Genomic DNA, 16,296 nt, shown 5'->3' with positions numbered 1-16,296 from the left:
ATCTTTTAAAAAGTGACATATAGGCGCTAAATTTCAAACATTATTAATCCAACATCAATCCTTTCATACATTGAAGAAATTGCAGAGGATGAATCTGTCAATGATCTAAATATTAATCAAGAAATTTCATCTTCTCAGTGCCCATTTTGCCGAAGTATTTTTGATTTATCAGATCTATTGCAACATATTCTAAAAACTCATACGAATTTGAAAAAGGATCTTCTAGGAAACATCATCCTTTCTGAATCTAAGAAGACAGGAGAAGTTTTATGCAGCTTATGCTCTCTTGCATATCCAAACTATGATTTATTCTGCTCGCATTGCATTGAAAAACATCTAAATAGCGTTTTAAACGGTCTAGAAATGGCAGGATCCAAACAGACTGAAACTATCAAAGGGGAAGTCAACGATATTGTCCAATCAATTAGAAGCAAAGAAAATCCAACTGAATTTACCCAAGAACCAGTGAAATTGGTTCTAGAAAATATCGAAACTTCAAATACAACCGAAAATGAAGAAATAATTCCAGAACAAGAAGAAAAGGAAGTCGTCAACCAAGAGCCTGTGCTAGAGTCAATATCGATTGATAACATTTTGATCAGCGAAAAACCAAAAGATGAGACATCTCAAGATTATGCTATAAAACAAATAGAAAAGTCCGAACTATTATACAAAAAGCTCGGAGTTGTTGCATATAATAACGTTCCCTTTTGCGGAATCTGCAGAGAAAACTTTTCTACTTCAATGGAGCTTTTAATCCATTGTTTCGAGAAACATCCGTTCGAACTAACCGACGAACTACGCAACTTATCATATCTGCTAGGAAATTTCCCAACATATCCAACAGATTCCCAAATTTACGAAAAATCCGTTGATTTACACTTTGATTTATTATTTAAACCACCAATCGAGATACCAGAAAAGCCTACAGCCGAGTTATTCCTTAACGTTCCACGATTTTTCGGTGAATTAATTATAGAATTATTTGGCTGCGACATTCCTGAAGAAGAACGCTGCAGAATACCAAAATCCAACTGGAATGATGAAGTAGTGTGGCTACAACTCCCTTACAAGATCCCATTCTTGTTTATGACGAACGGAAATAAAATGAAAATCGGTTTTATCGAAACTCCACAAGTTTCTGCCGAAACAGCACGAAGTCTCTTGAAGTCCGTACTCAATGTAATCTCAAAGAACCAATTTTTGGTAATTCAACTGAATAATATTGCCAAAAGTTCGTTTTCTATCGATGACATCAAATCATTGAGTTCAACATATGATGTAAGGATCTTAGTTAAGCGAGATGATCACAATAACTCCTCATCAATAATTTTATTTATTTATTCGACCAACTGGACAACGGAAAGGGCCAACACAATAACATCTGTTATTAATGAGTACTTTAAGAAGTCAATTCTTTATCAATGCACCATTTGTAAAGAATTTTTCAAACTTGGCGAACAAACTCTTTGCACAAATGCCCAAATGGGTGTTCTTGTAATCAGCCGCAAAGTTCCTCATAGCCCATCTGAAAATCCAGCTTCTTCAATGACAAGTGAGTTATTGAAATCAATGGATGTAATTAAGAAGTTTGAGATATAATTGTTTATATTTCTTTGATATAAAATTGTGCTTTCCATTGAAAAATATTTCTTTTTTTGATTATGAAAGTAGATTTTATTTTGTATTTTGTCTAATTTTCATGCACACTCAAAATATAAGCAATACAATATCACATTTATGCTAACAGTGTTTATTTTTAAAGGAAAAATCTAAGCACTGAAAGATTATTCTGTTATTCTTCTTTCATTATATCACAACCAGGGTATTTCTTTGCTTTTCATTATATGGATAACTCATATATGAGGAATCATACCAATTAAGTTCTCAAAAAATGAGGAAATTTTTGAATCAATTTCAAAAGCTTGAAATATTCCATCAATTTACGTTAAACTATAATTATATGACAATAATCATGGCTGTTAAACAGCATTTTTTATTGGTGCTACACACCGATAACTTTCGAAAAAAGTGACTTCGTGGCGGCTATGGTTCTTCCTTTTACACATGGGTCACATCGTTCGTGCTCAGCGTAGAGGTAATGGTTCTGTTTTCCAGGCCCATACCCACCACCGCGTTGGTCCAGCTAAATTCCGTGCTCTTGATGCTGCCGAGCGCACATCCGTCATCTCCGGCATGGTCAAGGAGATCATCCACGACCCAGGCCGTGGTGCTCCACTTGCCAAGCTTATCTACAAGAAGGCTGAAGGCCAGGGCTTCGATTCTGCCCTCGTCATCGCCCCTGAAGGCATCCACACAGGCCAATTCATCAAGTGCGGCGCTCAGGCTGACCTTCACATCGGCAACATCCTTCCACTTGCACAGATCCCAGAAGGTACAGAAATCTGCAACGTCGAGCACCGTCCAGGTGATGGTGGCCGCTATGGCCGCTGCTCCGGCGATTCCTGCCGTGTTATTGGTCACACAGAAAACTACACACGTATCCAGCTCCCATCTGGTCGCAAGGCTCTTGTTTCCAACATCTGCCGTGCTACATTAGGTATCGTCGCTGGTGGTGGCCGTCCAGAAAAGCCACTCCTTAAGGCTGGTAACGTCCACTACAAGTATAAAGCTAAACGCCACACATGGCCAGTCGTTTGCGGTATCAAGATGAACCCAGTCGACCACAGACACGGTGGTGGTTCCCACCAGCACATGGGTGCTCCAGGCACAGTCGCCCGCTCTGCCCGCCCAGGTCAGAAGCTTGGCCTTATCGCTTCCCGCCGTACAGGTCGCCGCCGCGGTACAGTCAACCTTGCCTAAACATCTTCTTAGATTTCATTTACCAAATTACTTATACTTTTTTATCTTTCACCAAAGATTTTTGACTAATTTACATAATTCTTCAATTATGAAAAAGACTTCAGCTCTAATCTTACCAAGTATCAAAATGACCTAATTTCTTATTGCAATGTATTCAAGTCCCAACAAATTCTTAATAAAGGCTTAATTTTCAACATTTATTTCGTAAATTCTCGAAAATCTAAAAGTATTCTCTAAACAAATTCGCTTATCCTAAAAGTTTGTCTTATATTTTACGTGATATTCTTTGAAATCGAATATATTTGAAAGGACTCATATCATATAATCAATACAAGCGTAGCCACCTAAAGCCAAGAATTATATTTGATTTATAGGCTTAAAGAATTGCTGTAAGTTTATATCTTCGCACTGTAGCTCGCCAAAAAATCAACATGGTATTGGAACAAAAAGATACATGAAATGCTTGCAGCTGGGAATGAAGAATATTCACTACAAACACTTATATACTATGAACAGCAAAAGCAAATAGGCAAATTCATAGGTTTTTTTTTCATATTGGCCATAAAAATGATGTAGGTTTTTTTCATATTGTCCTATTGAATTTTTAACCCAAAACGTGCCACTATCAAATTTTTAACAAGGCATGTTAAATTCAAAGCCAAAAAATGTAAATAGGGTCAATTATAGTGACCATAAGCCAATTAAAGTATTCGTATACCCAGATCAAGCATCAAAAATAATTTGGGGCGTCAATTCCAATAATATTTTACAAATATCTTCACAAATTATCGAATTAATTACAACTAACAAAATACCTATCAAAATGGCGCTTTACTTGATTGATCTTTTTTCACGAATTCGTGTTAAAGATATTAAAATATTTACAGAACTTTATTCAAATATATTGAATAAATTTTCATGCATAATCAAACCGAAAAATGTGAATTTAGAGAAACTTCTACATTTTAAAGGCTTCAAATTTGATGACTTCGAACCTGCAATGGAAGAAGAAGAACAAATTCTGAATTTATATTCAACAGAATCTCCTTTATACTATATTGCGTGGTATAAAGTTGATGATCTTAAATCGAAATTCCCAAATCTTGATATTAAAGAGAAAATAGATTATGAAATCACACCACTTGATTGCGCAATTAAATATGGATCAGAACTGTGCTTCAATTACTTGAAAAATTTAGGAGCTCAATACACTTCTGAATCGGAAAAATATGCAGTTCAAGGTGGAAATAAGAACATTTTTATGCAAATGATAGAAGATGGTAAATCATTTGATAAAATGATTAATACAGCATTGGATTATCGAAACTATGAAATTGCTGAGTACCTTAAATCAAATTTTGGACAATCTCCTCATTCAATAGCAGAAAGTATGCTTTTTGGAAATTTTGATGTTGCATCTTATTTACTTTCTAATGGAGAAGATATCAACGAATTTTCTAATCTTTTTCTTTTCATATTTATCATTGTTTTATGAAATTCTCTTACTTATCATATTTATTGTTGTTTTATCAAATTTTCTTTCTCTTTATATTAATCACTGTTTTATTGTTATATTCTCTCAATATTAACAAATGCCCTCTTGGTATTGCAATCAAAATGAATTCAATAGAAATTGTCAAATTCTTAGTTGAACATGGTGCTAATGCTAACAAGAAACTTATTCATTTTCTTTTTATATATATCATTGTTTTATATAATTATCTTTCTCTTCATATCTATCATTATCATATAAAATTCTCTTTCTTTTTATATTAGTCACTGTTTTATTGCATTCTCTTTCTCTTCATATTAATAATTATTTTATAAAATTCTTTTTCTTTTCATATCAGTCACTGTTTTATTTCATTCTCTTTCTCTTCATTTTAATCAATGTTTTATAATATTCTCTTTCTCTTCATTTTAATCAATGTTTTATAATATTCTCTTTATATTCATATCAATCAATGTTTTAGTACATTCTCTTTCTCTTCATATTTATCATTGTTTTATAAAATTCTCTTTCTCTTTCATACTTATCATTATTTAATGAAATTCTCTCGATGTTAATAAATGCCCTCTTGGTATTGCAATCAGAGCTAATTCAATAGAAATTGCCAAATACTTAGTTGATCACGGTGCTGATGTTAACATGAAACTTATTCTCATTCTTTTCATATTTATAATTGTTTTATAAATTTCTCTTTCTTATCATATTTCTCATTATTTTATAAAATTCTCTTTCTCTTGATATTTTTCGTTGCTTTATGATATTCTATTTCTTTTCATATTTATCATAGTTTTATACTATTCTCTTTCTTTTCACATTTATCATAGTTTTATGGAATTATCTTTCTTTTCAGATTTACTATTGTTTTATTGCATACTCTTTCTCTTCATATTAATCAATGCTTTATTACATTCTATTTCTCTTCATATTAATCAATGTTTTATTCTATTCTCTTTCTTTTCACATTTATCATTGTTTTATAGTATACTCTTTATTTTCATATTTATTATAGTTTTATGGAATTATCTTTATTTTCATATTTATCATTGCTTTATTACATACTCTTTCTCTTCATATTAATTAATGTTTTATTACATTCTGTTTCTCTTCATATTTATAATTGTTTTATTACATTCTTTCAATATTAACGAATGTCCTCTTAGTATTGCAATTTATAAGAAATCATTAAAATTTGTCCAATTCTTAGTTGAGCATGGTGTTATTGTTAACACGGCTCTTATTCTCTTTATTTTTATATTTATCATTGTTTTATGAAGTTTTCTTTCTTTTCATATTTATCATTATTTTATAGCATTCTCTTTCTTTTCATATTTAACATTATTTTATTACAATCTCTTTCTTTTCATATTTATTGTTGTTTTATGAAATTCTCTTTATCTTCATATTAATCACTGTTTTATGAAATTCTCTTTATCTTCATATTTATCATTACTTTATAGAATTATCTTTTTCTTCATATTTAACATTATTTTATGGAATTCTCTTTCTTTTTATATTTATCATTGTTTTATGAAATTCTCTTCCCCTTCATATTTAACATTATTTTATGGAATTCTCTTTCTCTTCATATTTAACATTATTTTATGGAATTCTCTTTCTTTTCATATTAATCATTGTTTTCTTTTTTTCTATATCTTTTCATATTTATCATTATTTTATACAATTCTCTCAATATTATTGATTGTCCTCTTAGTATGGCCATCAGATTAAAAACAACAGATATTACTGATTACTTATATGCACATGGTGCTAGGAGAACCAAATCATTCTTTCTCTAATTGCGCGATTCTATATCGAAACAAAATATATTATCGTTGGCATTATTTATGAATAAACATCCCAAAATAATTTAGTTCACTGCATTAATACACTTGAATTTAAAGATGGTTGCATTTTTCGAGAAATTTATAATCATTTTTCAAAATTATGGTGTCAGATTTTTAAGACGATAAGCCCAATAATTTAGTAATGTTTTTGTGAGACTAGCAGTGTGAAACAATGCGGGTAGTGAGAATATTTATTGGATAGCTGCATCCATCATGCATCTGGAATCACGCCTAAAAATTACAATAAAAGAAAATTAATTATTTCTTTAATGACAATTTAATAAAAGAAAACGTATCTACCACAAATAATATCACTAATTTATTGAGCAAAAGGCTATTTAAATTCTTTTGGAAAAAACATGTTTTATTTCACATTCTATTGAATAAGTGCAAAATATTCAAGAAAGGAGTTTACAAATGCAGGGTAGAGGAACAATACTCAGCATTTGCAAACTCCTTTCTTGAATTAAAATCCAATGTTTAACATTCTATTGAAAAAGTGCAAGCTTTTCCTGATTTGCACATATTAGTGCAGGGTCTATTACTAAGACACTGCATATATATGTGTAAATCAGGAATTATGCATAACAAATTTAAAGGAATATATAAAATTCTCATAATATTGAATTTTGGATTTTTATCAGTAAGGGTTTCGTTTTGCGAAAAAAACGTACAATACGCAATTTCGCTAAAAAAACATTTAGCTAGCAATTTCGACCTTTGACTCCACTCAAGACGTCACTTTTTTAATTTTGCGGTATCATATTTTTGGAAAATCTTTATGAATATTATATAAAAAGTCTCTTTAATATCTATATTTCATATTTTTATCGATTTTTAAAGTTTTTGCGAAAAGTATTCAATTATTTTTGCTATTTGGTCGGGTAAATGTCAGATTTGCGACATTTTCTGATATGATATTCAGATTCTACGTTGATAATAATGAATATAGAACCCTCTTGCTATTGTGTCAAAATTGCGAAACCGATAGCAAAAAATCTCGCAATATCAAAATTGAGATATTGAGTGAATTATGCATTATAGAGATTAAAAATCTGATTTGTGAAAACATCTCATCAGTTTCTAGCTAATTCAAAAATCTTTACTATCTTATTCGATTAAAATGAAAAGGGAATAGTTTCATTATGCTTTAAATGACAGCCTTATAATATAATCATAGTTTTCGCTCAATATGCAGCATTTTTTTTTCGAAATCTATGGTCAATGTCCTAAATACTGATTGCTTTGCATTCATATCTCTTACATTTTCTATACCCACATCACTATTCATTGCTATTCCTATCTTTTTCATTTTTGTTTGTTTCTCATAATTTCTCAAAAAACATGATAACTTGATATTTGTAAATATCATACTTTATAACGTAAATAAGAACTTGACCTATTAAGAAAAGCAGTAATGAAAAGAAAATCTGAAATTCATAAAAATTACAAGTTTCTGATGACAATTAGCTTAATTAAACCAGGTACAAGATTATATAATTGTATTTTCTATCCAATTATCCATATAATATCTTATCCAGAAAAAATAACTTGATCAATACCAAATGATTTTTTAACTAGTAAATAAAGTATTTTCTTTACACACACATTGTATATCATAGTTTTTTTGGTTTCGCAAAACATCCAAAAACAAATATGCTATAAAAGTGACAATTTTAGCAAAACGAAACCCTTATTATCAGACTACAATTAGGGTTGCCGATTTGGAAGATTTTTAAGAAATTTCCAAAATCGAAAAAATCATCAAAATACGTTAGGAAGATTTTTTTTATATTTATTTTTTTGAATTTTTTTTTGGAATTGTAAATGTCAAAACAGAGCCGACATAAAACGAATGCCTTTTATTTTTTCCAAATTCAATTTTGAATGCCTTTTATTTTTTCCAAATTCAGAGAAAAAGACGTCAGGAAACTTTTTTATTCAAAAATTTCAATTATAATTCAATTAAGATTTTAAAATTAAAAATGAGCGAACTAGAGCTGAATACCTTTGGTAATATTATCTATCTTAAATATACCGTCATTAAAGAGATGCAGCACGACAGTGGTAACTACAATCTCCAATGTCTTAACAAACAATTTTGGGTCGTTATCGATTTTGTAATTTAATCGTTATCGTTATCGATTTTGTAATTTAATCGTTATCGTCTTTTTCTAAACGTGCATTTTCTTCATATTGGGATAATGAACATAACTTGTTCTGAGCTTCCAATGCACAAATCGTTTTTATTCTAAATGGATTCATTCCTACAAGTTTGGCAGAAATCAGTGAATATCATCATATATCGAATTCTTCAATTTGGCAATTTATTTAAAATCGTTCTCAAGAATTCTTATCTTCATGTAGTCAAATAAAACGGAAATGCGAAAACAAACTTTTATTCGATATTACAAAAAAAATTATATTGATCGCTAAGATTTAAATACGTATAGTTTAAGTATATGTGGTATCATTATGTGCATATTCTGATATATATACTTGAATGATATCACAAAAATAACAGAAATACAAATCTTGAATTAAATTATATAATAGAATACAATTTTAATAAACGAAAAATCAAACCCTCTCGCAATACAGCCATTTTTAAGAGTAGTTCTTTCAAGATCTTCGAAGATTTGGAAGATCTTGGAAGAACTGCCCTCTAAATGGCTGTAGCTTCGGTATTGTTACTATCAAGTAGAAAGTTACGGTAATTACTGCCATTTTAAGAGTAGTTCTTTCAAGATCTTCCAAATCTTCGAAGATCTTGAAAGAACTGCTCTCTAAATGGCAGTAGTTTCGATGTTAACATGATAATATGAGTGAAATTTTCTTATTTGAAGTCGGTTAAAGAGCAGTTCTTTCAAGTTCCTTCAAATCAGGAAGGGTCTTGACAGAACTGTCCTCTTATTGATTGGAATACCGGTATTTTACGTTGGTAAATGCTTGATTTGAATTGGGGGCTGAGTGTTGGAGAAAAAAAAACATTAAAAAAAATAAAAAGTGCCAAAATAAAAGAATTCAATCTACATATATATAGTATTTCTAGGCCTGTCCAAACTTTTAAAAAAGCTTACCACGTGGAAGGAAGAGACCAAAAAAATCGTGCCTCGGCGGCTTCGCCGCCTCGGCACTAAAAACAGCATATCATATTTAATATGTCCTTTTTTCTTTTTCTCTTTTCCTCTTTTCTCTCCTTCTTTTCTTTCTTCTCTTTTTCCTTCTTTTCTTCTCACTTTCTTTTTGGAGCTGCTTTACTTTGAAATCTCTCATCAATTGATGAGAGAAATAATAGTAAAGTAGCTTCAATGTAAATACGTACATTGATTGGGTTATGGTTAGCGGTAATGTCTGTATGTAGTTCGATTGGAGCTGCCTCACTCTGAGATCTCTCATCAAATGAAGAGAGTTCTCAGAGTGAGGCAGCTCCAATGTATATGTGCGTATTGATTGGGTTGCTGTAAGAAGCAGTGCTTGTGTGTAGTTCGATTGGAACTGCTTTACTCTGAGATCTGTCATCAATCGATGAGAGTTCTCAGAGTAAAACTGTTCCAATGTGTAATCTTGTGCTAGCTTGTCTGTTCGATTGGAACTGCTTTACTCTGAGTTCTCTCATCAATTGATGAGAGAAATAAGAGCAAAGTAGCTCCAATGTATATATGTGTATTGATTCGGTTTGGTTAGCTGGACTGTCTGTGAGTAGTTCGATTGGAACTGCCTCATTCTGAGATCTCTCATCAATAGATGAGAGAAATAAGAGTAAGGCAGTTCCAATGTATATAATCGTATTGATTTGGTTGCTTTAAGTTGGAGTGTTTGTGCGTAGTTCGGTTAGAACTGCTTTGCTCTGAGAACTCTCATCGATTGATGAGAGTTCTCAGAGCAAAGCAGCTCCAATGTGTAAATTTGTATTAGTTCGGGTGAAAGAAGTTGTAGTGCTGGTGCGTAGTTTGACTATCAAGAAGCTCGCGATTCAAAACTCATCAAATGAAAAGTTTATAGTGGGCTTCTTGATAATATGTTAAAGGTGATGTTCTTGTTCGAGTTGTAACAAGAAGGAATACATGAGTACGTAAGCTCGGCATTCGCCGAGCGAATTAAAGATAACGGACGAATTTAATTTATTTTATTTCAAAATTTAAAATTTTAATATTTAATTATATAAATTAAAATAAACATTTTTACAAATTTTTATAAAAAAATATGTGACATATCGTTTTACCACAATTCAAAATAATTAATGTTGATAAATGTATTTAATATGTAATATTAAACATATTTTGCGCGAGAAGTGAGTTGTGGTAACTTTCGTGGATATCCATCGTTCATTTTATGGTAAAAATTCTCAATTTGTGGGAAAAGTTCTCAATTTTGTGGTAATTTTTATGTACCACAACTCAATTTGTGGTCACTTCATCTTACCACGTGGTAAGTTTTTATAAAACTCTTTATTTACCATTGATTTCTGATTTAATATCAATATCTTGAATAATCAAGCATATCTATCGCTTTAAATTTTATTCTCTAATTCCAAAAAAAATTCAAAAATCAAAAAATGAAAAAAATATTTAGAATTTTTTCCGTCAAAAATAAAAAATGTTCCCACTGAGTGGTTTCCATGGAAAGTTACCACTGGGTCCCACAGGGATTGGCCTAAGTATTTCTTAATAGAATGTGAAATAAAGTAAAATTAACTATATTCAAAATGGAAAAAAATCCAAAAAAATTTTGAAAAAAAGAATTTCATGATAAAAAGCATAAATTTTGCATCAGAAAATTAAATTCAGGTATTTTTTTGAAATAGAAAGAGTCCTAAAATTAGTTAAAAATCATTTTTTATTCAAAAGAAACGCTATTTTTAAGGAATTGAAAAGAATTTTATTTAATAATATTTTATTTATAGAATTTGCATATATCATATGCATAGACATATTGAATTGTAAACATGAGAACACTAATTACATTAACTTGTCGTTCAAATTATTGCATCGAGAAAAAAGTGCTATAAATTTACTCAATTAGTTTACAAACGTAAATATTTGGCATACTTTACGTTTGTAAACTAATTTGGTAAACTCGTAGTTCAAATTATTGCATCGAGAAAAAAAGTGCTATAAATTTACTCAATTAGTTTACAAACGTAAATATTTGGCATAAACTTTACGTTTGTTAACCAATTTGATTAAATTTAGTAAATTTTAGTTCGAATGCAAGTTTTCTCGGTAAATCATTTTTTAGACCTCAAATGAGATGTATGATCATATGAGTCACATATGATTTAATCCGAATATGTGTGAGAATTGAGTTTAAAACGAAGTTTATTTTTTGGACTATATTTCGCCATTTTAAAATGTGTAATAATGATATAATTCGCATGAAATTGAAAAATATTGACTGGATGTGTAATGGTTTTATAATTGCAATGTTGATTTGATCGAATTTAAATGAATATATAACGCGATGAAATTTCGAATTGCTCAAATGTCTGTAATTCATATATGGTGCACATATTAATATTACATTTCGTTGATATTTACCACATAAACCTTTAAATATTAAGTCATTTTAAAGTTATATGCGATTTAGTTCCAAAATGCACGTTTAGAAAAAGATGATAACGATTAAATTACAAAATCGATAACGATAACGATTAAATTACAAAATCGATAACGACCCATTTTTTATATATCCATATCGAATAATTCGCATAATATCTATATAATTAAATTATATATGCAATAGGTTTTCCACACTTATCATTTATGTTAAATAGATCTCTACAGAGATTGAGAATTGAAGTCAATGTAACAAAAATCTGACAAAAATTTTCGGTGCGTTTACAATTGTAAAGTAAATAGAAAAAAATTTATTTTCTCTCGGAAATTTACAGGCAATGAGCGAGCGGCGACAACTTCATCATAGGTCCGCCTCTGTAAATGCTCTAATAGAACGAAATAGTGAACGTGATCGTCAAAAAACCGAGAAAAAACAAGCAGAAGAAGAAAAACCTTATCAATACTCAGTTGATAGGCAACACAGATCTCATCGGCATGCACCAGAAACACAAGATCCTGATATGCAAGGCAGAAAGCGCCGCCATCGCCATAATAGAGAAGAAAATAATGTAGAACCTAAATATTCTAGTCAAAGGCCTGCACCAATATCAACATCATCACACCACAGATCACATTCGTCATCGTCTCGCTCGAGAGAACACTCTTCAAGACATTCTTCCCGAGAAAAGGTCGAAAATTTTCTTTTTACACCAACATCACCAGCAGAGTCTGCTAGATCAGCTCATACAAGACCACCACCATTACCTCTCGAATCTTCTGACCAAATTCGTTATTCTTCTTCTCATAGATCACAATCTGCTAGAGGAGTCAAGCCAAGTAGGGCAACTCCGGAGTTAGATCAGTTTGAATTCAAAAATAGCGCCGTTTCTCCAAAGGAAGAGCAAAAGCCGATACAACGCATCAGAACTCGTACTAGAAAGCGTTCTACTCAAGAAAAACAGCCAGATCAAGAACTACAACCTCCAAAACAACAGCAGCCAATACCACATTTCAAGAGTTTTCGAGAAATTTTGGCAGAAAAACCAAAATTTGCGTCACAAGTACAACCAAAGCCTCTTATTGGCACAGAATTAGATAACCAATTCAAACCTCTCGTTATTAAACCACTTACGCCTACACCCCAAGTTGAAGAAAAAAATAAATTCAAATTTGACAACATTCCTGATGACTACAGAGGCCGTAGAATTGGGAGATCATCTCGAGATGCACAGTCAATGACATATACAAGCAATAAAAATACAAATCCAAGTCAAAATTTACATGAAAATAAATCTTACAGTAAAAATACGGAAAATGACGAAAATACAAACAAAGACACAACATCCGATAAACATGTGAAGCTTTCCAACTCTGCGAAACATCGTAGTGCCTCAGTTCCTAAAAAAATGCATTCATCCAACCAGAATCTTTGGCTTCCTCCATCAATGGAGAAATTCAAGAACATCAGTATCGATGGGGAAGTCATAATACCTCAGAAAGCAGTCCTAGAACAGTCATCAAGTTCTTCAATGTTAACTCCAATTACAGGATCGAATAATAGCGAAGAACCAGTCAAAATGACAGACGACGACCTGTTTACTGATAGAGAATTGAAGAGAGAAGACATCTCCAAACACAAATACAAGCCTCCAAAACTAAAAGTTTTCGATGCTGCTCCTGTTTCTAAGCTAAATCCGCCTCTTTCTGCAACAGACGCTTCAGTGCAGAAACCATCTTTGAAGAGATTCGAACTAACAACACCGCCACAGATACAAATAGCTCAAGATCAAGAACCAAGACCTAGAAGAACAAGAAGAAGAAAACAGCCAACGGATTGAATAGTTTACAAAAAAATACCAAAAATTGTGAAGTTTACAAAATTTTGAAAAAAATGAAATTGATATATTTCATGTAAGAAATGGTTCCCAGATACAAAGAATTGATGTAATTTAACCATTTTATGTATGTTTGTTTTATATATTATTTATAAATTTTGTTTTTTATACGAATAATACTATGTTTATACCAAAAATGCGAAAAACTTCACATCAGTTTATGTATATGAGTTCTAAATTCCTCTACTTATATAGATATCAATTCTTATTTGCATAAAGAGCCGTTCTTATTAAATGAAAATATTAATTCCAACATCAACAAGTTATTGTTACTAAGACGAAGGAGATACTCTCAAAATCTTTTTAGTTTGAGTTCAATTCAGATTTGAAAGTTTTTTCCATAAAATTGTTGATAAATATCTTAGAAATACATCATTAGATCTTGCCAATTTTGAATCAAAATCTTCCGGCATAAAAATTTTTCAATGACTTCGATAAGATTTTTCCCATATATAATTAGTCAGTATTTCTGGGTAGTAATTATATGTCTCCCACTCTTATACTATGCATTTCCTAGGTCAAACGTGCAAACAAAGGAATTTTCAAGCATAACAAATTATAAATTCAACGAATCATTCATACCATCATGGTTCTTGCATGGAACTGATTTACATGTCAATTCAATTGGAAACTCTAGCTATTTAAGCATACTAAAACAGTTAAATGATTCAATTAATCTCTTTAAACCAAAGAAGATCCTTCTAACCGGCGATTTAGTCGACAACAGGAATCCAACAGGCAAAAGACCTTTTACAACAATGGTTAAAAAAGATTGGGATACATATTCTGAAATTTTAGAAAAATTGAACCTTACAAATGATCCACGTCTTATACAAATAGCAGGAAATCATGACTTCTACGATCTACTCAGATATACGTCCTCTCAGCATTACGGAAATGGCATAATTTACAATGAATCCACATTTCAACTCAACAGAAAATCTCTTGACATGGACGGTGTCAAATCATCTATTCTTGCCATAAACCCATACAATTTCCCTGTTCCTGTCCTCAGAATGACGTGGTTTACTTCTCCAAAAAATGAAGTCCTCAAAAACGTGGAGAACGCGATTTCCGAGAACACAGATGACATCCAGATTCTTCTCCAGCACCATCCATCAAGAATGTGGTTCCCAAATACCTTTACAAAGAATAATTATCTAAATTTCCTTAAAACGACCAAAAATGTCAGATTAATACTTTGTGGCCACAGGCATCCAAAGGATCCAGTCATTTCCCACTTCGGCGATGTTCTAGAAGTCGTTGGAACACCATGGTTCAGATATCCTAAGAAAGTTGGCTTAATTTCATACGACAACAGAAGAATCTCATACCACGAGGTCGATATATCCAAAGGCCATGCAGCAATCATGACTTATCCCACTCCGGATTCACAAATTTCGAGTCTTGACGATTTCTCTCAAAATCAGTTTAGCATCAGAGCGATATCATTTGGAAAGAAGTCAACGAACCTTTCTGTATCAGGAGATGTCAATGGAACTCTTTCTTGTGACAAAGAAATTGAGAAAAACGTTTATTTGTGTCACTTTTCTGTCAATTTGAAAGATGGAAAATATTTTGTGGAAAAAACAGGAGATTGGAGTGGAAACATCACTTTCACAGTTGGAAAGACCATCCAATCAATGGAGGAATCGAATTATTTGTCGGAACATTCCATTTCTTATATTTTCTTTTCTGTTTATTTCATTTTGATTTTTATAGTTTTCTTTTTCGTTTTCTTTGTTTTCCAATCGAAAGCAGAGAGTGCAGAACAATGGATTACAGGAAATGAAAACAATTCTCATTGGTTGTTATCTTTATGCTGTGGTTTCTTAATTGTTAATTCAAGAATTTGGAAATCTCCATTATTTATAAGATATTTTTATTTAGTTCTTATTTTTTGGCCTGTTTTGTTGCCAATCGACTTCTTCTTGATAGAATCAAGACTTTCTATGATTTGGATCTTCGGATTCTTGTCGAACAAAGCAATTTTATGCTTTGAAGGTTGTTTCTTCGCTTTGAAATACGTTTTGTTTGTGACAATTCCATTTATTTTGATGAATTCTGCAATTTCTGCTGGAAACTGCAAGTCTTACTTCCACATTGTTGAGGTTTTGGCTTATTTGGCATGTTTATGCTACGCATTATACACTTGCTATTTGTCTTGGGATTGGTTTGGACTTGGATCTGCTTTGACTTCTCCTTGTTTCTTGATTCTTCCGATTTTGTCTTTGGTTTTCACTTCAAGATATGAAATCAAGGAACTCCTCAATCCAAAGGCAACTTATGACACAATTTAGTATAAAAAATTTATTATCTTTCTAATCAACAATTTTTTTATTCATCAATAAAATTGAGTGTTATTCATCATGTTTAGCATCCCGACTTGAAAACGAATAAGCCTATCAATAGTGTTTTTGAAACTAATGAAATTCATAAAGATTCGATCTTCAAATTAAAAAATTTCACAAAATAATTTCTCTCTCTCTTTAGTATATATATTGAATTATTCATTTTTAGAATATTAGACTGTTCTAGCATTTAAAATAATAAATTCTAAATGGCTCTATATAATACTTTTGTTAGCATTAATTTCATGAAATTTGAATCTCATTTTTAAATTGGAATGGAAAGTTAGTTACAAGAAAATATTCCACTTATGTTCA

General features: G+C 31.2%; 5 protein-coding genes across 5 annotated transcripts, besides 1 other annotated feature; all 5 read left to right on the top strand.

Moving 5' to 3' along the window:
- Nucleotides 1-31: 31 nt before the first annotated feature.
- Nucleotides 32-1,970, top strand: TVAGG3_1003400 (spectrin binding; the record flags this gene model as incomplete). Its single annotated transcript, XM_001312498.1, has 1 exon — nt 364-1,602. The coding sequence occupies one exon, from the start codon at nt 364-366 to the stop codon at nt 1,600-1,602; it is 1,239 nt and encodes a 412-aa protein (XP_001312499.1).
- A 73-nt stretch (nt 1,971-2,043) lies between these two features.
- On the top strand, nt 2,044-3,006 carry TVAGG3_1003390 (ribosomal protein L8; the record flags this gene model as incomplete). Its single annotated transcript, XM_001312497.2, has 1 exon — nt 2,068-2,823. The coding sequence occupies one exon, from the start codon at nt 2,068-2,070 to the stop codon at nt 2,821-2,823; it is 756 nt and encodes a 251-aa protein (XP_001312498.1).
- Nucleotides 3,007-3,823: 817 nt separating this feature from the next.
- TVAGG3_1003380 (protein ubiquitination) lies at nt 3,824-4,318 on the top strand (the record flags this gene model as incomplete). Its single annotated transcript, XM_001312496.1, has 1 exon — nt 3,824-4,318. One exon carries the CDS (start codon nt 3,824-3,826, stop codon nt 4,316-4,318), a length of 495 nt encoding a protein of 164 aa, XP_001312497.1.
- Nucleotides 4,319-8,280: 3,962 nt separating this feature from the next.
- Nucleotides 8,281-11,856: a mobile genetic element.
- Nucleotides 11,857-12,063: 207 nt separating this feature from the next.
- Nucleotides 12,064-13,744, top strand: TVAGG3_1003360 (uncharacterized protein; the record flags this gene model as incomplete). Its single annotated transcript, XM_001312495.1, has 1 exon — nt 12,074-13,573. The coding sequence occupies one exon, from the start codon at nt 12,074-12,076 to the stop codon at nt 13,571-13,573; it is 1,500 nt and encodes a 499-aa protein (XP_001312496.1).
- Nucleotides 13,745-14,020: 276 nt separating this feature from the next.
- TVAGG3_1003350 (calcineurin-like phosphoesterase family) lies at nt 14,021-15,941 on the top strand (the record flags this gene model as incomplete). Its single annotated transcript, XM_051254350.1, has 1 exon — nt 14,056-15,930. The coding sequence occupies one exon, from the start codon at nt 14,056-14,058 to the stop codon at nt 15,928-15,930; it is 1,875 nt and encodes a 624-aa protein (XP_051079924.1).
- Between the last annotated feature and the right edge of the window lie 355 nt (nt 15,942-16,296).

The sequence above is a fragment of the Trichomonas vaginalis genome, chromosome I (genome assembly GCF_026262505.1).
Source record: "Trichomonas vaginalis G3 chromosome I, whole genome shotgun sequence".
Lineage (NCBI taxonomy): Eukaryota > Parabasalia > Trichomonadida > Trichomonadidae > Trichomonas > Trichomonas vaginalis.
This window is presented reverse-complemented; position numbering and strand designations above follow the sequence as displayed.